Consider the following 22,947-nt stretch of genomic DNA (forward strand, 5'->3'; position numbering starts at 1 on the left):
TGTGTGTGTGTGTGTGTGCGTCAGGATTGTTGTGTTCCATCATCTTTAAAAAGCTCGGCCTCAGGCTGAATAGAAGGAAGCGGCTGCGGCTTCCCCAGGAAACGAGAAGAGGAAACCCGGTGGTTCGGACCTCCTGGACCTGCAGGAGCCGCAAGACGACCAGACAGTGTAGAGAGTCAGCGAAGGGTTGATGGGAGAGTGACACAAGTTTCACTTCTCTTTGGACCGGAGGAGCCACTCGGAGGCAGGACCTGGACAGGACCCGACCACGTTTTGGGGAAAATGAAGATTCCCTTGATGGCTGTGAGTTTCCTCCTCCTGTGTTCGTCGATGACGCCTCAAACTCTGGACCCGACTGGAAGGAACGTCTGCCACAACCCCAGGTACACAATACATGATCCATCAAGATGTATTTCTAATGACCCGCTCCTTAATAATGAAGCAACAATGTTTTAGAAAATACAATGTTTTACAGATGTTACATCTGCTGCATAATGTAAAAGCTGATTGTCTTGCCTAAAAAAAAAGAAAAATATATTTTTTTTAAATAAAACTGTTTATACTTAATTTTTCGAAAAACTATTATAATTATTTTTAAGTTATGGTATCAATTATTAAAATCAATATTTATCAATTAATTTCTTAAGTAATATTTGTTTTTCTTTTTGCAGCAATTCTATTCAAATACATTTTAGTAAAAACTGACTTTTCGCTTCCTTTGAACATATATGTCAAAATATATAGGCTTAAAACAGTGTTAGCTTACATTTACATTGAAAGAAATAAAAAAAAAAAGTATATTGGAATTGAAAATTAAAAATAGGTTGAAAATGCCACACATTAGATGTAAAAACAACATTACGTTGAAACTTAAATATATTTATTTGATGCGTTCTGTCTCACTTTTCTGCTTCTATGTTAACTTTAAGTTTCCAATAGGGTTTTTTAAACCATCATTTCTATTTCTTTTCTTTTTTTTCAGCCAATATGTTGATTTTCAATGCCAATTTAAGATTTGACTTTATTCTTAGCCCATAGAAATAGATAAATCATATATCTATCGAGAATGTCACCTGTTTAATTTACAATTGTCTCCTGGATACATTTAAATAATCATAAATAATAATTTAATACAATTCATGAAATAGTGTACATTGTATATAAATGTCATTTATACATTGATATTTTCAGATACATCTTTTTTTCATAGAAAGCAAATACAGTTTAATCAAAATGTATTCACTGTTTTGTGTTAGATTTAAGTGTTGACGAGGCTTCATGAAACAGCTGATAAGGTATCATGATGAAGTGTCTTCATTTTAAAAGGCCACTAGATGGAGCTCTCTGATTTATAATCTTTGGCTCTGATCTACTAATTCAAAGAAACCTGGCATCACTTTAAAAATGAGAGTGACATCTAGTGGCCTTTAAAAATGAAGACACTGTATCATGATACCTCATCAGCTGTTTCATGAAGCTTCATTAACACATCACTATTCTGTTAAATATAAAAAAGTGACGTATCACAAGCAAGAATGGAAAAGTACCTTTCTTAAAAAAGAAATAGAATGATTAAATAAAGAGAATAAAAAATGAAAAATAAAAAATTCTGGTTAAAAATAAAACGCAAATAAAGAAAGAATCGAATAAAAACCCCATAATAGGACGAACAGAATACAAATATAATTGAACAGTAAAAAAAAAGTATAAACGATGAAGTGTTGCTACAGATGATCTCACTAAGTAACATCTGGTCATCTGAGGTCACTCATAAGTTTTTCAAGGTCATTGTGGGTCTGGTTTTCACCCAGGAATCCTTCCACTCTGGTCTGCTGCACTGGATGGAGGCAAAATGGTAACGAATGCACAACAGGTGAGTTTCTCGCTTTGTGTGGTTTCACCTATTTATGGTTGTTGTGTTGATCTCACATGTGTGTGTGTGTGTGTGTGTGTAGCGATGTGTGAGGGTGCACAGGCCTGTCAGCGGGACGAGCTGTGTGTGTACCCAGGAGTGTGCATGTGTCCGCCGGGCTTCTACGGAGCTCAGTGCAAAAAAGGTGCGTGACTCTTCATCAGACGCCCGCAGAGATTCCATCTTAATTATCAACATCTATTTTGTCAGGTTGTCCTCCAGAGTTCTGGGCCTCGGACTGTCGACAACAGTGCACGTGTCACCCGCACGGCATCTGCGACCCGGTCACAGGGGCGTGCACGTGCAACGCCAACCGTTGGGGTCCCCTCTGCCAGTTCTCCTGCAAGTGCGCCCGTCACGGCCGTTGCCACCCACTGAATGGCAGCTGCACCTGCGACAAGGGCTGGTGGTCGCCCACCTGCAGCAAGGCCTGCGGGTGCGCCAGCACGGGGTCCCTGGGGCCCGGCTGTGACCAGCTGAGCGGCCGGTGTCAGTGCCACAGGGGCCGCTGGGGCCAGAAGTGCCTGGTGACGTGCGACTGCTACCTGTCCAGGTGCAGCCAACAGACGGGGGAGTGCGAGTGCGAGGCGGGCTGGTGGGGGCCCAGCTGCGACTGGAGGTGCAACTGTGACCTCAGGTACAGCAGCTGTGACCCCGCCACGGGAGAGTGTCTGTGTCACCCCGGCTTTCAAGGGCGCTTCTGCAACTACCCCTGTGTGGCTGGGACGTACGGCAGGAGCTGCACGAGCAGGTACGATACTTTGACGTCAAAGTCTCGTGTACAGTTGTTTCAGGGCCATATTGAATGATTTAATTGAACATTTATAATATTGAAACTTTGATTCTTTATGTTGAAATTGTCTTGTTTTTTCAAGATTTGAATTTTTTATTTATTTTTATTAATTCAATTCAAAAGTTTCTGAATTAAAAGGCTTAATTTGTTTTGAATAATTTTATATTTTGTATAAGTTGTATATTCTAATTCCAATGATTAAAAACTATATTCTCTAAATTAAATTATTTTTTTAATTGTAGCCTGTTAAATGAAATATAAGAATGGCGGCACTGTTTTTATATATAATCTAAAAAACTACAGATTAAAATAAATAATTCATTAGAAAATGCGTCTTTTAATAATTTTAATTAAAGTATCAATGTCTATTTGTAAAAAAAATAAATCATGTATGTTCTCAGTGTTACACCAACAATTTTATATTGAATCAAAATATTTGAAAGAAAATCTAAATTTAGACTATTTATTTTTTTGTGTTGCATGTTGCTTTATGTGTAAAAAAATTCATTTACAAAAAATAATTTTATTTTTGTTAAAAAAAAGGATTGAATTTAACCTTTGAATATACTTTAACACACAAACAACAACAAAAATAATGTATTACTTAAAAAATGAATTCAATTTAACAATTTTTAATTTTTATAAATATTAACATTATACAATAAAAACAAATTCTACCTTTCAGTATACAAGTTATCGAATACAATTATAAAGTAATAATAAAAAAAGCTTTATTTCTCAACATTTCAAACATATATTCAAGCATTCAGTTTTCTAATGGAACTGATCTACTTCCATATCTCGACCCAAGCTGTGGTCACTGCAAGTCCAACCAGACCTGCTCCCCCACTGAGGGGGTGTGTGCTGCCTGTGCCCCCGGCTGGACGGGACAACGATGTGACCAGGTGTGCTCTCCCGGTTACCAAGGCGACGGTTGCCTGGAGAGATGCCCGAGGTGCTGGAACAACGAGTCGTGTGACCACCAGACGGGCGAGTGCACGAGGTGCGAGTCGGGCTGGACGGGACCACGGTAGGAACCTTATATCAACACTTAAGTCTCATTGTTGACGCGAGCATGTTACACAGCGCTACCTACTGGTCAGCTATTGTTATTGTTAAATTTAATTAAAAATATAAAAAAGGAAGATGGCCGACAGAGAAGTTGCTGCACAGGAAATTGTAAAGAAAGTGATTTTGTAAAGAAAATATCAAGATATCATCAAGCAAAAAATAAATAAAAATAAAATAAAATAATAATAAGGTTTATCCTTTTCCATACACAAAAAAAAAACTAAAAACAAAGAATAGAAAAATAGAATAGAAGAATGTTTCTCTATATGTGGGCTCTTGTTTTCTTTCCAAAAATATAATCTAATCTAATTTATTTGAATATAATTCTTACAGTATCTGGGAATTGATTTTTGGTAAAAATGTGTTGGATTAACAAAAATCACATGTAAGGCAAAATGAAGTAAAAATCCGACAATCTGAAAAAAATATTCTTAATTCATAACATAACGTCATATCAACACACCTGGACCATCTTTCCAAAGCATTAACAAACATTCCTTTAACTTTTTTTTTAGAATTTCACTTTTAATTTGTGTCTTCTACTTGTATTATCAACTCATTTCTTTATTTTGGATTATTAACTTACCAATAATGATTGGTCGTTTCATAAAGAGTTGATAACTCAGTTTTAGACGCAGCATAACAAACTTAAACTACAACACGATGTTGTGCTTAAGTTTGTTTTCTTAAATAAATCAAAAGAAAGTTAACCACTGGGTTAGCATAATGATCTGCTAGTTAATGTTATTAAATAAGTTATGCCATTGATATATTTTACAGTAACTAGCTTCTCTTTTAGCATGACTGTAAAGAAACTTTGAATCTGATATAAAAGACACTCAGATAACATGTTCTTTCTATAACGTTTTAGGAAGGAAAGTATTTCTAGTTTACTCTTGAAATCTGTTTTTAAAAAGACATTGACGTGAATTTACCGGATGATCAGATTAACTATAATTTAGGTAATTTAATTTTGAGTTTCTCAGGACTTCACAGCCATGTGACTGCAATTTGTGATGTGGGTTGATTATAGAAGGTCACACGGTTGGATAACTTTTTATTCACAAACATTCTATAGTTTCAGTGTAAAATGAGACGTCTGAAGCATCATGAAAGTCATAAAACTTCTGTTCTCACTCGTCATCTTCTTGCAGGTGTGACACGGCCTGTGTTAACAGGACGTACGGAGACGCCTGCAGCTTCCTCTGTGGCCCCTGTTACCATGGTAACTGTCATCACGTGACAGGAAGATGTGCCTGTGAGCCAGGCTTTCAGGGAGAAAGGTGAGCGCGATGAGTCACTTGACATCTCCAGCATTGAACCACAGGTTCGAACACACACATATACGCTCAAATCACACTTTACAAAATCTAGGCCTTTAGAAATTCTTACCATTTTTTTCGACCCAGATTTTTAACCTTGAGGGTACATGGGAGTTTGTGTTTTGTGTATCTGGAGAATGCATTCGAGGTAGTCCAGTGGGGGGTTCTCTGGGAATATTTGGTACCAGATACCCTGATATGGACCACCTGTTCTCTGTACGAATGGAAACTACTGTCCATCATGGATGATGACAGTCATCCTCTGAGCACTGTCATCAGTGAGCAGAGAAGCAGATGGAGTGAACGAATACTCCTCTCATGATGCAACACTTATAGACTCAGGGACTCATTCATTCCTCGTGCTATTAGACTTTATAACTATGAGTTTGGAGGCAGAAATGGTGTGAAAAGATGATTCTATTTCATGTTAATCTTTGTATCCTTTTCTTCATGTTATTTTTCTTTGATCTATGTTCTTTCAACTCAGAATTTGTTCTTTGTTCTTTGTTCTTTTTATTGCACTTTGTTCTTGTTTTTATGAAACTATTGTCTATCTTGCTGTGAGCTGGAAAAACAATTTCCTGAAGGAGATCTCCAAATAAATGTATTTGTTTATTTCGGTTAAAAATAAAAAAATAAAAATAACCATGTGGTTTCCCAACTTTATTCCACCCATTTTACATCGGTTTTTATTTGACCAATTTTATCTTTCATTGCCAATTTAAGCTTGCTTATAATAGCTAAATAGCTAAGTTCAGACGTTTTGACCCTTTTCTGACTCGCCAAATTAATAGTTGTGTAGCTAAAGGGGGTAGATGTTCTTCAAAACGTAGTGAGAATACCTTTAACTTTAACTATGTGCATTCAAACATGGAGAGCCTTGTTTTTTCCCATTTTCCATATAATTCCTTTGCTATTTCCACACTTTATTTATATGCAAGAGTATTTGATATAACAGAAAAAAAAGTTGCAGCTTGCAATAAAAACTTAATATAATTGTGTCTTGCAGTTGCAACTGCAGCTGCCCTGCACAGCAGTTTGGACTCAACTGTTCGTCCGTCTGTGACTGCGCCGAGGGAGTCGGCTGCCACCACGTCACCGGCTTCTGTCACAGCAGTACGTATTGTTTTAATTGAAAAGCCTTAAAAACTAACCGTGGATTGTTGTGTTCAGGTGGTCATGGAGCTTTGCTGGCTGGTCTGTTGGTTCCACTGCTGCTGCTGCTCGTCGCGGTCTGTTGCTGCTGTCTCTGCTGCGGAGGACGTCCAGCTGGAGGAAAAGACGGGTCAGAACCACCGTCACTGATTTTTATATATAAATTCTCAAGATCACGGTTTTCTTAAATAAGGATCAATTTGTATCTGAAAGAATGAATGCCACAAAACATCTGCATACTAATGAAAATGTAACTTTTTAAAAAGCAGTTTAAATATGAGTTACCTTTACTTAAAATTTACATTTTAAATAAATAAATAAATAAACCAAATATATGTTTATTATCTAAAAATAAAAAACAAGTTATCCATTGAACCATTATTTTAATATGATGAATGTGATATTATAAAGTATAAAAAGTATAAATATATGAAGAGTTTTTACCCACTGATGCTATTATAAAAAGGGTCATTTTAAGTAAAATAAAATAAAATACAGACAGAAAATATGACACAAATGTATCAAATGTTATGACAGAAACTTTTCAAAAGTAAAAAAAAAGTCATTGTAAATAAAAAAATAAATAAAAAATGTATCTTTATATTCTTTAAAATTCTATCTAAATGTTTTTTTTCAATGGTGCTTTTTAAATCCGTTTGTACGCTATCCTTGTTACCGTGAAATGCATGCAAAATAATTATTATTAAAATAAGTAAAAAAGAAAGAAATTTAAATATATATTAAGTTTTATGAGATAAAACAAGATTTATCTGATATGTTGCCATCAAGAGTCAGTTAAAAATAATTATTGAACTTATATGTATTTATATTATTATTTCGATAAACTTGCAGTAAATGGCCACATGTTGTGTGTAGGGCAGACTCTAATGCTTTAGTCCATAAATGTATTCCCAATAAGCTTAAACAAAAATAAATAAAAACAAAAAGTATTTTCAAAAACAGGTGATTAGCAATCAGGAAACATTGGTAGGTAATGTGGCAGAAAATAGGGCAAAAACAAACACATGGCATGAAATTATAAAAAAAAAATCCAGCAGGGGCACCAAAAACAAAGAGTCCAATCCTCAAGTTCTTTCTGAAATCTCTCTTAATCGCAGCACTTCTACGCCTGATGGCGGAGTTTTAGTCCGTATGAAGTACCACGTGTACAGCGTCCTCGCCAACATGAGCGCGGCTCTACCCTGCGTGTCCAGCTGGTCCTCCGGGCTCCCTCGTGTCACAGGTCGGTGTGTATGAAGTTACAAGTTTTGTAAACATTCCAGAGAGCAACACGTATTTGAAATTGATCCTGATGGTGTCACCGACAGTGTCTCATCACGATCCAGAACTAAACTTCAACCACAGCTTCATTGAGCCGCCCTCCTCCGGCTGGGTGACCGAGGGCTCGTCCTTCGACAGCGACGAAGAGGACGGGGAGGCTCTCTATTGTGTTCCTCCACGAGAAGGTAGCACTTAACTCACTTTTTTTTGTTTTTCAGGAGACGTTAGTATTTTGACTTTCCTTTAGTACCAACAGTACAGACACAACGTTTGGACACCTTTCATTTAATGAATTTTCTTTATTTTCATGACTATATAGATGTAGATTATGACTGAAGCCTTCAAAACTATGAATGAATACATGTGGAATTGTGTACTCAACAAACACAATTGAAATTACTGAAAACATGTCTTATAGTCTTGTTTACTTAAAGTAGCCTCATTTTTTCTAATTCAATACTGGTTTGCAGATCTTTTTCTTGATGAATTCCAGAGAAAGTCACCTGATATTTTCACTTCATACGTGTGTCTTGTCTGGGTTACTGTGGAATTTATTGACTTTTTCATGGAGTTGGACCATCAGTTGTGTTGCACAGAAGTCAGGTTGAAACACAGCCGTATTGGACGACTGTTAGAATTCATATTAACGCAAGAACCAATCAGAAAAATTAAGAGAAACGAGTTCCCATCCTTACTTTAAGAAACAAAGAGAAATCCCAAAATCTTTGAATATGCCCTTCATGTGTGTCCAAACCAATGGCCTGGACTGTATAAGTCAGAAACAAGCTTTGATGATCTTCGGCCAAAAAGGTTTATTGCGAATAAAAAAACAAACAAGATTTAAGGTTTGAATCTAAAGATATTCATTCATAATATAACCAAAGAACGTTCTATAATTAGGTTTAAAAGTTAATAACTTTATCATTTATATGCTGAAGTTCATAGAACTACATACTGTAGGTATATATGAGGCTTTAAAGTCAGAAAAGATGTTTGCATTTCTATTGTGGTATTATTGATTTATTGTCCGGCAAAAACTATGTATGTCTCTATTAATATACAACGTGTCAAAATAGACAACGTCCTTTTATTTAAACAGCGGAAAAACCTCTTTCCAAATACAGAGGCTTTGTGTTACTTACCGTTGATGTCAATTATTTCTTACTGCCTTTTTATGAACAAAAAAGGGCACTCCTGGTATTCCGTAGAAACAGATTTTCATTAACAACACACAGGTTGAGGTTCTATGTATGATAACAATTAGTTTTGTTTCTTTTTGAATTAAAAAGAAAGGTCACCTTAATCACACACCATTTCCCCCCTTGTCTGCAGACTTCGTACACTCAGTGGACTTCCAGGAGATGAGCTCAAAGTGCAACATGCTCTTGGACCCGTCCGGCTTCAGCGCCGAGGACATGGCGTCGCCTTTCAACATCCCACGCACCTCCAGCATCGCTAAAGCCAAGCGTCCGTCCGTGTCTTTTGCCGAAGGAACGCGGTTCAACCCTAAAGAGAAGAATGGATCCAACCAGGACTTAAACACGCCGACTGGACAAACCCGCAAACCCAAGACTCCATGGGGGGTTCTCATGATGTCCTCTGTCCAAGGAGAACAAGCTTTATCTGGGCCTGAGGCAGAGAGGAGAGAAGAAGAGGAAGTACCGGAAGCAGACAAACAGGATGTGGAGTTCACTGACCAGGAAGTCGATGGAGACTCTCAAGGACGAGCTCCTCACAAACCTGACGTGCCAGCAGATGTTTCTAAAAAGGTCACCACCGTCTATGTGACGGTGGGCAGGGCAGGTCAACCTGTATCTAAGGTGGAGTCCGGCTCAGAAGGTCCAGTCCAGGCCATGTTGCGTCGACTCGGAAGCCTCCAGAGAAAAAAGGATCAGGATCCGGTGCTAAAACCTAAAGGAATGGTCAAACCCCCCAGGAGAAAACTCGGTAGCCGGGCTAGCATGTGGGAGCAGGGGGGTCCACCCGCAGGGGAGGGTAGCGTTTGTAAACCCGTCAGGAGGAAACAAGCCTCGCTCACTTCTCCAGACAACGACCGTCCGAGAAGACCGCTTTCATCCATCTTAAAAAGAGTATCTGAGGTGTCTGCAGGTGATGCTGTGAGTGATTCCTCGGTGGACCCCTCAGAGAGCGGGTACCTGACTGTGGGGGCACCAGGACTGGGTCTGTCAGACACCACCGTCAGTGACCCCTGTTATGAAAATATCATGATCACAAACTCCTGATCTCAGGGATAGACTTGAAAAAAAGTTAAAATGGGTTTTATCGTGTTGTGTTTGTACCTCATTGATACCAGTGTGTCAGTAAAATGACTTCATCGAAGTGTGTTATGTGAACTGTTCTTCAACCAAAACATCATTGTATATAATCCAATTAAATCAAACTTTCTAATATCTAAATAGAAACTGAAGTATAAATTATTTACACAAAGCTTTTGATTGATCTGCTGACTCAAAAAGCCGAATGAGGATTTATCCTCGTAAAAAAAAAAGGAATATAATTGTGTTTTGACACTTTTAAGATGAACTGAAACATGTAAGAGCTTTGAAAGTCACATTTTATTTGTTAAATTTAATCACATCAATGGCTTTAAAAGTGAAAAACTGATTGTTCTTCAGTCATTTGCTGGTTTCAAAATATACTGTATGTCCATTAAATAGATATAAATGATTAATACATAACAACACAACAGACACACAATAACATAAATCTGTATTGATTGTTTACAAATGATTTGTCGTTTTCAGCAGTGTGTATTTATTTGTTAAACACAGTGAGAGCTCATGTTTTCATGAAGACAAATAACCAACACATGAGCAGAAAATGAAGATGCATTCTAGCTTAATAAAGAGTAGATACAGACGTCTCTCTCTAAGGTGCTCCTGTCATGTTGGTGCAGCCGAGCCAGTATTTAGCGATGGATCTGGGGTACGCAGGTGATGCAGGCTCCACCCTCTTACTGGCCAGGTCCACTCTGTAGTACTTGTCTGGTAAAGAGACAAAAAAACAACAAATAAATATTGAAAACTATTTAATTTTTATATCAAATGGCTTCTTCAGTCAACGAAGATACATCAATTTTTGGAATTCATAAAATGTTTTCAAAATCAAAGCACAATTCCTTAAATACTTATAATACTAATTCTGCATTAGCTGCAGCATATAGAATGTAGTATTCTGTTATTCTGTTGACATTTCTTCTCTTAATTAAATCTGTATTAATCCATTAAAAAAAACAAAAAACTCTTATATATTAATATAACAATATTTAGTAACAAGATCTAAAAGAGGACGACAACATAATATCTTTAGAGCTGGGAAACGGAAAATATGTTTTATATATGTATATGTAAATAAAGTTTTGTCCAAACAAGTTTGTTGGTACATTTTATTAGTGTTTTTTTTATATATATAACCATATGTCATTGACTCAACTCACCATAAAACTGCAGTTACTATCATTTAAAACTCTTTTTAAAAACACACTTTTACAGACTGGCTTTTATGTGATGTCGTCTTTAAGCACTTCACTGGGTTCATGTTTGGGCTTTTACTCTTTATTTGCAGTGTTTTATCATTTTATTTAATACTATTTTACTTCAATGGAACACATGTTGTTTTATCTTGTTTTACTACTGTGCTGTTTTAATGTCTTTTTTAACTGAAATGGTTTGCTTTTATGTAACGCACTTTGTATTACTACTATTATCATTATTATTATGTAGCTTGGATGCTAACAGGTGGTTGAATTAGCCTGATAGCTTTTGCTAATAAGCAAAACAACACACTATATTGTAAACATCTTGAAACTATTTAACTGTGTTTCATTTGCTTTCAGACCTAGGATAAGTTTGTATACATATCTGATATCTAGTTATAAATACAAAGATTTATATTTATTTGTTGTAAAAATATTTAGGGCTGAATCAGTTTCCCTTTTTCTTAAATCCTCCAAGTATGTGTAAATTAATTTGTCTTCTTATATGGTTATTACTTCTGCTAACAACATGTAGCCTAGCATAACATTCTGAATAGTTACCTTTAGTAACATTCATTCATCTATTTTACCATTTAGTCATTCAAAGTTTCAATGTTTTCAGGCTCTCTTTTCTTATTCCTTTGTAACTGTTTATTCCTCAGTTCGATGGACGTTTTGGTTTTGGACTTTCGGAGAAATTAGACTCTTATCACTATCATTGTGTTGGATTTTTGTGATTTAATTTAATTTATCTGTTGTTCGCTGGTTACTCTCATCTGCGATTGGGTTTAGCCTAATACGAATCATGAAAATAATCAGCAAATTAACAATAACATATGTAGGAATTCATTGTATCAGTAGTGTAGACTTTATTGTTTGAAGAGATTAGCTGAAGACTCATATATCTACCTTTTATATAGCTGCAAGTTTTAGACTCGACTTTATATCAGTTGAAATACTTTCTATCTTGTTATCTGGTGTTAGTTTTGACTGTTATAATAGTTGGTTAGTTTTGACTGTTATAAAAACAATCTTAAGTCATATCACATTCATCATCCACCTCATCGCCCAAGATAGTTACACTTAACGATTTTATTATTTTTTAATTTTTTAAAGGAAATAAAAGTGAATTTTTGAGAAAGACCTGAGAATTGAACAATGAAACAAATGAAAGAAACATTTTTTCACCTGCTCTGAAGAAGTAGACGGTCCTCAGAGAGAAGCCAAGGTCTTGATCTATGTCAATCATTTCTTGGCCAGCATCAGGCTCGTAATGTTGTTCAGCCTGGTTGCCCTGGAATGACCTCCAGGAGGTCTGAAAGACTCTGCCGGCAAGGGCAGCATCTAAGGGAGACTTCAGGCCTTTCCAGTCTTTGTCAATGAAGTGATATTTGTGGCTGTGCCCTGCGGAGGTAGACAGCGACTTCAGTCGGACTCAGAACCACCGTCGCATGAAACTCACCAGGAGGACTAGGTTCGCTGAGAAGATCCTCAGAGTCGTCATCCGAAGCTGAACCACATATGGGCCGGTGGACAAAATTATACGAGTAGTACTCCTCCCCTGACAGGAAGCAAAAGATTATGAGTTTCACAGGGGTAAGAGAAAAGAAAACCGATTAGGATTCACCTTTGAAAATGAAGAGCTTCTCTTTAGAATGTTTACCAAGGAATGGCATCGCAAACACAGCATCGAAGGGATAGAGGACCTTATCGAAGCCCACGTTGATGGCTCGAGGGTAGCCGCGATCCAGAACGCCCTTTTGGTTAAACCTCCAGAACTGGTTGTCCTGTTTGGATCAATAATAAATGACTTTATTACTGAATAAGTTACATGTAGATCCAAGCACCATGCTCTGGTTGAACAAGCGGTTAGTCAAGTGGACTGTGTAGAGTTTTTAGGAAGACGTTTGGCTGCTCATCCAAGAAGCTTCTTCGGTTCCAAATGACCTGGGGTTTAGGAGCCACTATATATTCTGCTACAGGAAGGAGTAGACAGGGAGGGGGTTTGGAACAATGCATGGACTGAAACATCATCAGGGTGATTGGCCTAGTGAGGTTGGAACAGAAGAAGCTGCTGCGAAACGTCTTCCTAGAAACTCTACATAGTCCAGTTGACTCACTTTTGAACTTCTTGGATAACCATTACCTGGATGAATGACAACCTTCACGGACACATGCTCTGGAATTTGCGGGATCATTGGGCAGATGGCAGATTGCAGAACATAGATCTAGAGGACAAGGATAGTCTGATACAAAACCTACCAGCCGAGGACCTCACTGTCACTGTCCCAGTTTGCTAGGCAATGGCAGATAAACCAAGGGTGTAAAGGGTGGGTCCAGTATAGCACACACTGTGCTCCACCAAAAAAAATCACTGCACAGGCTTGAAGGGCAAATCCATGTCTGTAGCCGTTGTGGACGAATATGCCTGTCTCGCATTGGCCTTGTCAGCCACCAGAGTGCCTGCAGTCAACGTGAACCCATTCATGAATCTTTGTGCGAGAAGCCAGGCCAAGAGGGAAGACAAGAGGTGTTATGATAAACTTATCTTAAAGCAAAAGTGCGTAAGATTTAGAATATTGTTTCTGGCTCCACCTAGTGTCGGAAAAGTGTAACTGCAATGTTGTGGCATATCTGCTTCAATTTGGCCATTATCTGAATTATTTGTGCAGGATCAAAGGTGACATTTTTGTCGGGCCGTTTGCAATTTTCATTACGGGTGCAGTGGAATTTCGTAGAAAGCCGCGGTGATTTGTGTTAGCTATGCCGCGCTGCGCTATTTTCTTCTTTTTACCGCTGATTACATTGAATTACAAAAACACCCACCTTAAAGATGTAGGTTTTGCGTTCACAGTTGAACCTGGTGAAGGCAGCATCTATAGGTCCAGGCATGCCCCAAACATCCTGGATGAGCTTGGGATAACCAGGAAGCACAGACTTCTGGCTCAGCTCGAAGACATATTTCCCTGAAAATAACCGTTTTTTGTTTTAAATACTACTTTGTATGGACAGTATTGAGTCTCTTACCTCGGAAGGCATAGATGGAGCCGTTGCCCAACTGGGTGAAGGTGCTGAAGGGCCGGCCGCTGCAGACTTCTGCGTCGAGATCCGGAGCCACTGTAGTGGGAGGGGCTTGGGTTGTGCTGTTAGGTGTGATGGGGTCAGTGTCCTGGAAGAGCTGTGGGATTGGGAAGTTCTGGATGATGGCGTCTAGTAATCTCACGGGTTTGTTCATTTGCAATGAGTTCCTTAGACGCCAATCTGGTTCCGTGAGCTGCTGGGACTCATCGTCCTCCAGCTGACTCGGTACCAAGAAGCTTTCTGGATCTTCCTCTGGGGACACAAATCCTTCTTAAAAACACATTTTATTAGACGAATTAACATCCTACTTTTCTTCAAAAACACGGTTGTGCAGCATTATTTGTCCACTAGGTGTCAGTCTCTGGTTGGGTGAACCTGGTTAATGTTATTCAATTTCCTGTCTACAAACTTGATTTAGACGTGATTAACTCTGGTCTTGGATTGTTTTAGAACCAGGTTGTTTTATGTGGTCAGCAAGAGCCGCAATTATTTGTATTGGTTAAGGATTGAATCAATACTAAATTAAAACACGACTACCAATACATGCTAGACAGAGCTTCATTAGAGAAACGTTGGTTGGTGATGGAAGAAATGTATACATTTAGACAGCAGGAAAACAAATTCTAGACAAAAATAATGTTTAAATAAGAGAGAAAAACAATCACAAAAAAGACAATATGGATCAATTAGGAGATGAATTACATTTTAAATGACTAAATAGATCATACAGGTGTTCACTTCTTTTAGCCTCCAACATTAAACAACAACATACGTCTTATACTTTAACTTTATTTTTTCTTAGTTAAATTAAAATATTAAAACAGGTTTTGTCATCTCGGAGGATTTTCGAGCCATTGTTCAATATTAATGACGTCATTTGTCATATTTTCACTATGTCTTTAAGTATAAATCAATAAAAGAAAAGTCTTCTCACCTCCAGTCACAGAAGTTTGGGTGATGAGAGCGAACAGCAGGACGACGCAGAGACGCATGTTTCTTCTCTGCTGTTTGAGGACAAACTGAAGGAGTAATGAAGGACCGTGTGCTCTTCATCTCTGGAAACACGTGTCCGTCCGCCCTGATTCATCCAACAACTATTTCCTTTGCTTGTGTAAAAGATAAATTACATTAAAAAATACCATGTGATCAGCGTGACAATCATTTCCTTTTTACTTATTACATTAATAATAACCATTGACCTGGACCTTAAAATGACGTCATGTAACTATGATCTCACCTACATCTTGCTACTCAGACCTCACCCCCTGATTCATCCTGAGATCTAAGACCTTTTTTAAAAATGTATCTTTTAGTGTCTCGATCACGGGTCACCACAGCAGGTCATCCTCCTCCGACATACCTTAAAAATTTGTTTCCTGAGTATTTCTGCGGATTATCGTGTTTCCTTTTTTAAAAAACATATTTTCTCTTCCTTCAACCCCACATGTCCTTCTGCATTTGACCTTCTATCTCTTCTTCCTTGGAAAACTTTTTTAATTTTAATCAAACTCTTAAAATCTACTGTATTACACTTTTCTTTCCTCCTGTTATATCTTTGATAATTTGTTTTATTTGAACTGTTTCCACAGCAATCTCTTCCTGGACACTGTGTAAAACCCAATTGTTCCTCACCTCTTAAGTAATGACTTTAACATGTTATTGATGGATGAATAGATTAATTTAATGTATGAGCTGTTACTAATGTGAGAAGCTCTCAAGCAAAACAACTGAACCAAACTAAAATAACAATTAACAAGACAAGATATCAAGCCTAAGCCTGCAGAAATGTTATGAATAAACACCACAAATATACATTTTTCACTCATTTATTTTATACAAATTTTTCTTTTCTTTTTTTCATTTTGGTGGACAAAAGAAGAAATTATGTTATTAAGAAATATTTAATATAAAGGACAATTTAAAATGCCAGTTATTCAATATTTCAATTTAAAACAGTGAAAAAAGAAAAATCAACATGACTATTGACTATATATTGTACTGTATTACTCATGACAGCTGCATAAATACAGGCAAAGGACTACATGTGGCCCCTGGCAATGACAACAAGCCATCCAGACAAAAAATGTTTTTATAACATTTTGATAATATAAGAGCTTTACTTACAGCGCGAGAAATCAGCCTCTAAAAACTCTCTAATTCAAACTAACAATGTTTGGTTTTCTCTTCAAATGACAATTTAAAAATAAAAGTAATAAAGATATATTATAAAACCATCAAAAACTATTCTAGTTTTATATTACTTCACATCAGAATATTAATTGATAAAAGTTGTAGGAAAAAAAGCAAACCCTTTTCATGTTATCTTTGAAATATACTCTTTTTTTTAGTTGCCATCAGAAAAAATCAATCACAGAAAAAGAATCTGAACTTTGCCTGTGATAAGCTCGGTGGACTTTGATCTTAACCAGCAGCTGAGTTCAGTACTGAGTCAGTTTTCACATGAAATTAAATCTACTTCTTCTCAGCTCCCGAGGTGTTGGAGCAGCCGAGCCAGTGCTTGGAGATGGATCGTGGGTAAGGGGGCATGGCGAGGTCCACTCTCTTGCTGCTGAGGTTCACTCTGAAGTATTTGTCTGGAAAACAAGTCCCATGAGAGTTACTAACTAGGTCAAATATTTAACTATGTAAACAGATTCTTTGTCAACCAACAGCCTCAAACAACATGTTACTGGGTTACTAAACTAGGCATGAGTTGTGTTGTAGGTCATGGACTGGCAGGAGGTCCAGAGTGTCCCCACCTCTTACCCCTTAAGTAAACCAATGTACTTACCTCCTTTGAAAAAGTAGACGCTCTGTGTGGGAATACTCCTCCGCATGTTATCCCAGAACCTCCTGTCGCCTCGCCCATAGTTCCTGGAGTCGTAGTTCCCTCTGTTGTTGTTCTGCCGGTACCTCCCTCTGTCCTGGTCCCAGTCCTGATCCCAGCCTCTGCTCCAGTCTCTCCCGAGCCTCTCCTCCATCTCCATCCTCCTCTCCGCCATCCTCATTCCCATCTCCATCCCCCTGGTGGCCATCTCCTCGCCCATGTTCATGCCCTGCTCGGCCATGGAGGCCCAGTTCGGCGAGCGGTTCTGCCTCCGTCGGCCCCACTGCTGGTTCCACGGCTGGCCTTGTTGGAAGCCCCACTGTGGGTTGAAGACGCTGCCGAGACCGGGCTCCGGACCCGAGGAAGGGAGGTGAATTCTGCCGGCCAAGGCTGCGCTTATAGGAGAAGTGATGCCTTTCCAGTCTCTGTTGATGACTTTGGGACTGTTGTCCTGCCGAGACACTGAAGAGGAACAACATGAACACACGAGTGAGAGCAGGATTGAGTCTCGTACACTTGGATCTCACTTTTTTTTAACAATGACACCAAAACATACAGCTGACAATTAATTAGTCAAATGTAACTAATTATATCGTATCTATCTAGGGAGCAGAAACATACAGATGAAAACCCCAAAATGTTAACAAAAGGATAATAAAAATGATAATATATATGTAAAAAAAATGATAAAATACTGTACTACAATTTTCAACCTTTTATTCTTTAGTAAAGTTTTTTTTATTATCATTATTTTAAAAGTAAAACCATACAAGTTCTTGTTCGAGTAACTTAGGATGCAAAAACCAAAAGTACCGATAATGTCAACCGTAAAAACACCTTATTAAGTGAAAAATAAATAATTCACAAGTAAGTTCTATCATTAAACATTAATATTAATAATAATAATAATAATATATAAAACCTCAAAATGTTAATACATTTAGAAATCTAATATATAATAATTTCCAATTTTAGTCTTTAGTGACAATATTTATTTTTTGATAGGATTAGACAAAAGTAAGTCAGTAAGATTATTTATTTTTATTTAAATGAGACTATACCTTGAATTGAATCACTGTAACTTACCAAGCAAAACTAAAAAAATAGCAATAATGTCAGCAAATATCACTTATAACAACAACAAGTATCAACAATTACATAAGGGATAGAAAACTATAAATAACAATAAAAAACAAAAGGTCAGTGGAATTAGTCTTGGAATGCATGATGGGACACTCACTTTTTTAAGAAACTCAATTAAAATAAGTCTTTTTCACCTGTTCACAGGCTTCAACCGTGCCAAATCATCTTAATGTTGATTTACAATAAAAAAGTGTTTGATTAAAAATAGTTATATATGGTTATACCTTCTGTTTTTATTATGTGGAACTTTCATTTCATTTATTAACACATAAACATGTTCTTAAAACAAAGTAAAAATCTTTGACTGAAGCACCAAATCTTTCATTACTTGACTCACAGTCAGAGAAGAGATTTTGGATGGCGTGCTCGTAGTTGTTGTAGTAGACGCCGGTGTAGCTCCTGAACAGTAAGGACGGAGAACTCTCGGACATGGTGATGCACTGCTCGTGGGTCGGCTGGTGTAAGAACTCGTAGATGTAGTACTGATCCCCTGGAGAGAACAGAGACGGTTAACAAGTTAAAAGAGGTCGGATATTTATAGAAACACACACTTGAGTGTTTTACCTTTAAAGAAATAAACCTTCTCTTTTCCACGATGACCCGCGGCAGGAAGAGCAAACACTGCGTCCACATCGTCAGGAATCTTCTCGAAGCCAACGCTTATGTTGCGAGGAAATCCGTCGTCGAGGACGCCGTCGTCGAACCTCCAGTACTTGCTTCCCTGTTTAGGTTTGACAACGGTTTAAACCCTCAAGAAGTTACAGGTGATGAGCGAGACATGCTAGTGACGTGTTGATGAAGCTTAAGGAAACAGTTGATGAGGTATCATGATACAGGGTCTTCATTTTGAAAGACCAATAGATGTCACTCTCTGATTTATAATCTCTGATTTACTAATTCAATGAAAACTGGAATCATTTTCAAAGTGGGAGTTTCATCTTGTGTATCATGATACCTCATCAACTGTTTCATGAGGTATCATGATACAGTGTTTATATTTTTGAAATGCCACCATATGTCATTCTGTGCTTATATAATCTTTGACTCTGATTTACTAATTCAATGAAACCCGGCATCATTTTCAAACCATCTAATTTATCATGAAACCTCAATAACTGTTTCATGAGGTATCATGATACAGTGTCTTCATTTAGAAAGACCAATAGATGTCACTCTCTGATTTATAATCTTTGATTTACTAATTCAATGAAACCTGGCATCATTTTCAAAGTTGGAGTTTCATCTTGTGTATCATGATACCTCATCAACTGTTTCATGAGGTATCATGATACAGTGTTTGCATTTTTGAAATGCCACCGTATGTCATTCTGTCCTTTTATAATCGTTGACTCTGATTTACTAATTTAATGAAACCTGGCATCATTTTCAAACCATCTAGTGTATCATGAAACCTCATCAACTGTTTCATGAGGTATCATGATACAGTCATCTTTGGCTCTGATTTACTAATTCAATGAAACCTGGTATTGTTTACAAACCATCTAGTGTATCATGAAACCCCATCAACTGTTTCATGAGGTATCATGATACAGTCATCTTTGGCTCTGATTTACTAATTCAATGAAACCTGGCATCGTTTTCAAACCATCTAGTGTATCATGAAACCTCATCAACTGTTTCATGAGGTATCATGATACAGTCACCTTTGGCTCTGATTTACTAATTCAATGAAACCTGGCATCATTTTCAAACCATCTAGTGTATCATGAAACCTCATCAGCTGTTTCACGAGGTATCATGATACAGTGTTTGCATTTTGAAATGCCACCATATGTCATTCTGTGCTTTTATAATCCTATACTCTGATTTACTAATTCAATGAAACCTGGCATCGTTTTCAAACCATCTAGTGTTTCATGAAACCTCATCAGCTGTTTCACGAGGTATCATGATACAGTCATCTTTGGCTCTGATTTACTAATTCAATAAAACCTGGCATCATTTTCAAACCACCTTGTGTATCATGAAACCTCATCAGCTGTTTCACGAGGTATCATGATACAGTCATCTTTGGCTCTGATTTACTAATTCAATAAAACCTGGCATCATTTTCAAACCATCTAGTGTATCATGAAACCTCATCAACTGTTTCATGAGATATCATGATACAGTGTTTGCATTTTTGAAATGCCACCATATGTCATTCTGTGCTTTTATAATCTTTGACTCTGATTTACTAATTCAATGAAACCTGGTATCATTTTCAAACCATCTAGTGTATCATGAAACCTCATCAACTGATTCATGAGGTATCATGATACAGTCATCTTTGGCTCTGATTTACTAATTCAATGAAACCTGGCATTGTTTTCAAACCATCTAGTGTATCATGAAACCTCATCAGCTGTTTCACAAGGTATCATGATACAGTCATCTTTGGCTCTGATTTACTAATTCAATGAAACCTACCATCGTTTTCAAACCATCTAGTGTATCATGAAACCTCATCAACTGTTTCATGAGGTATCATGATACAGTCATCTTTGGCTCTGATTTACTAATTCAATGAAACCTGACATCGTTTTCAAACCATCTAGTGTATCATGAAACCTCATCAACTGTTTCATGAGGTATCATGATACAGTCATCTTTGGCTCTGATTTACTTATTCAATGAAACCTGGCATCATTTTCAAACCATCTAGTGTATCATGAAACCTCATCAACTGTTTCATGAGATATCATGATACAGTGTTTGCATTTTTGAAATGCCACCATATGTCATTCTGTGCTTTTATAATCTTTGACTCTGATTTACTAATTCAATGAAACCTGGTATCATTTTCAAACCATCTAGTGTATCATGAAACCTCATCAACTGTTTCATGAGGTATCATGATACAGTCATCTTTGGCTCTGATTTACTAATTCAATGAAACCTGGCATCGTTTTCAAACCATCTAGTGTATCATGAAACCTCATCAACTGTTTCATGAGGTATCATGATACAGTCATCTTTGGCTCTGATTTACTAATTCAATGAAACCTGGCATCGTTTTCAAACCATCTAGTGTATCATGAAACCTCATCAACTGTTTCATGAGGTATCATGATACAGTCATCTTTGGCTCTGATTTACTAATTCAATGAAACCTGGCATCGTTTTCAAACCATCTAGTGTATCATGAAACCTCATCAACTGTTTCATGAGGTATCATGATACAGTGTTTGCATTTTTTAAATGCCACCATATGTCATTCTGTGCTTATATAATCGTTGACTAGGATTTACTAATTCAATGAAACCTGGTATCGTTTTCAAACCATCTAGTGTATCATGAAACCTCATCAGCTTCACGAGGCCTCATCAACACCCGTTACTAAGACACGCTCACCTTGAAGATGTACGTCTTCCCTTGACAGTTCAGACGCGTGAAGGCAGCGTCAACAGGTCCACTGATTCCCCACACTTCCTGTATGAGTTTAGGGTAACCAGGAAGTACTGCCTTCTGACCAAGCTCAAAGAAGTGCTGACCTGGAAGACAAAATATTTGACTTGATTTTGACGAAATCTGACCTCAGAGCTCAACACTCACCTCTGAAAGCATAGACGGAGCCATTTTTGACCCGCGTGAAGGAGTCAAAAGGTCGTCCACTGCAGAGGTCAGCGTCAGGGTCTGGAGCCGCCGTTGTAGCGGCGGGTTTAACCGCCGAGGTGGTCTCTGGTGTAGCTTCTCTCTGGGGAGGAGTCGACGGCTGAGGTTTGGTCATTTCTAACCGTCCACCCGAAGGATCCCGAGGTCCGTGAGCCAAGGACGGCGCCAGCGTCGGCTTCCTCTGACGCCTGGTGAACCAGCCACGCTTCGTAGGTAACGGCGTCAGCGTGGGACGGTCGTGATAATCCTCGTCGTCCTCGGCGTCGAAGGTGTCTCCTCGAGCTGTTGACGAGTGATTAAATGTGAAGATATAACCTTCGATTGTTGTCGCGTGAGATCAGTTCTTACTCATCATGCCGCAGGTGACCTCGAAGTCGGAGCAGCAGCTCTTGTAATACTTGCACATGGAGTCGCACTGGCAGCTCTTCTCCGAGTCGAATCCGTTTTCACAGCGACCCATGCATGACTCTTCAGATCGAATAGATGATGTAAAAGTTTAAATATGACAGCTCTCTTCTTTTATTTTCTCTCTTATTTTGTGTGATGGAGTTTCTTTGGCAAACAATTATTAATATTGAAATTTCAGATTGAATAAGATACTTTTACAATATATCTATCTTGAGTTTTCTTGTGGGTATTTCATCGTTTTCTTCTATAAAACTGCATTCATAACATATTTACATTCAGTTTTAGTTATTTTAAATATCTTTAGATTCATATTGACAGTGAATAGATTAAATATAAATAAATAAAAAATCACAAGAAAATGTTATAAATAATGAATAACTGCAACTTGTCAATCTCCTACTTTATATTCATCTAAGTATTCCTTAAATATCGTCTTTTATTCTTTGTTGCGACGGTCTTTTGGTTTGACGGCCCCTAACTACAATCACACTACGAAATGTGGCTACTATAGATTTGATGTATTTATGTGTCTTTTTTAATGATTTAATTCAAGAAACAATCAACACTATTTATGGATATGAATCAAACCGTAAAATAGAAATATAATATACATTTTCTTTAGATATTTTAAATCAGTTTAAGGTTTGGTTTAAGACGAGAGGTGTGTCCTGTGTGTTTATTCCTGGACTCACCATCAGCCGCTGGCGTCGGAGTAATGAGAGCGAGCAGCACGAGCACCGACAGCCACATGTCTGCTCCGTTGTTGGACTGGAGAGAATGAAAAAGTGATGATGGAGCGTGTGCTCTCAATTATTGGAAACATGAGTCAGTCACCCTGTTCCC

General features: G+C 37.7%; 3 protein-coding genes across 3 annotated transcripts; 1 reads left to right on the forward strand and 2 right to left on the reverse strand.

Annotated features, from left to right (window-relative positions):
* The first annotated feature begins 174 nt into the window (after positions 1 to 174).
* On the forward strand, positions 175 to 10,393 carry scarf1 (scavenger receptor class F, member 1). Its single transcript, XM_087795166.1, has 11 exons — positions 175 to 383; positions 1,812 to 1,873; positions 1,956 to 2,057; positions 2,123 to 2,663; positions 3,517 to 3,735; positions 4,931 to 5,059; positions 6,108 to 6,214; positions 6,272 to 6,383; positions 7,372 to 7,496; positions 7,582 to 7,719; positions 8,867 to 10,393. Exons 1-11 carry the CDS (start codon positions 283 to 285, stop codon positions 9,775 to 9,777), a joined length of 2,547 nt encoding a protein of 848 aa, XP_087651292.1. The 5' UTR covers positions 175 to 282; the 3' UTR covers positions 9,778 to 10,393.
* Positions 10,092 to 15,186, reverse strand: LOC148075738 (vitronectin-like). Its single transcript, XM_087795168.1, has 7 exons — positions 15,046 to 15,186; positions 14,058 to 14,363; positions 13,857 to 13,996; positions 12,658 to 12,817; positions 12,493 to 12,591; positions 12,219 to 12,434; positions 10,092 to 10,539 (listed from the first exon to the last, which is right to left on the reverse strand). The coding sequence occupies exons 1-7, from the start codon at positions 15,101 to 15,103 to the stop codon at positions 10,424 to 10,426; spliced, it is 1,095 nt and encodes a 364-aa protein (XP_087651294.1). The 5' UTR covers positions 15,104 to 15,186; the 3' UTR covers positions 10,092 to 10,423.
* Positions 15,187 to 16,070: 884 nt separating this feature from the next.
* On the reverse strand, positions 16,071 to 22,884 carry LOC148075739 (vitronectin-like). Its single transcript, XM_087795167.1, has 8 exons — positions 22,797 to 22,884; positions 22,045 to 22,164; positions 21,637 to 21,978; positions 21,436 to 21,575; positions 18,646 to 18,802; positions 18,419 to 18,571; positions 16,903 to 17,400; positions 16,071 to 16,705 (listed from the first exon to the last, which is right to left on the reverse strand). Exons 1-8 carry the CDS (start codon positions 22,852 to 22,854, stop codon positions 16,584 to 16,586), a joined length of 1,590 nt encoding a protein of 529 aa, XP_087651293.1. The 5' UTR covers positions 22,855 to 22,884; the 3' UTR covers positions 16,071 to 16,583.
* Positions 22,885 to 22,947: the final 63 nt, after the last annotated feature.

The sequence above is a fragment of the Callionymus lyra genome, chromosome 7 (assembly GCF_982586985.1).
Source record: "Callionymus lyra chromosome 7, fCalLyr1.hap1.1, whole genome shotgun sequence".
Taxonomy (NCBI): Eukaryota; Metazoa; Chordata; class Actinopteri; order Syngnathiformes; family Callionymidae; genus Callionymus; species Callionymus lyra.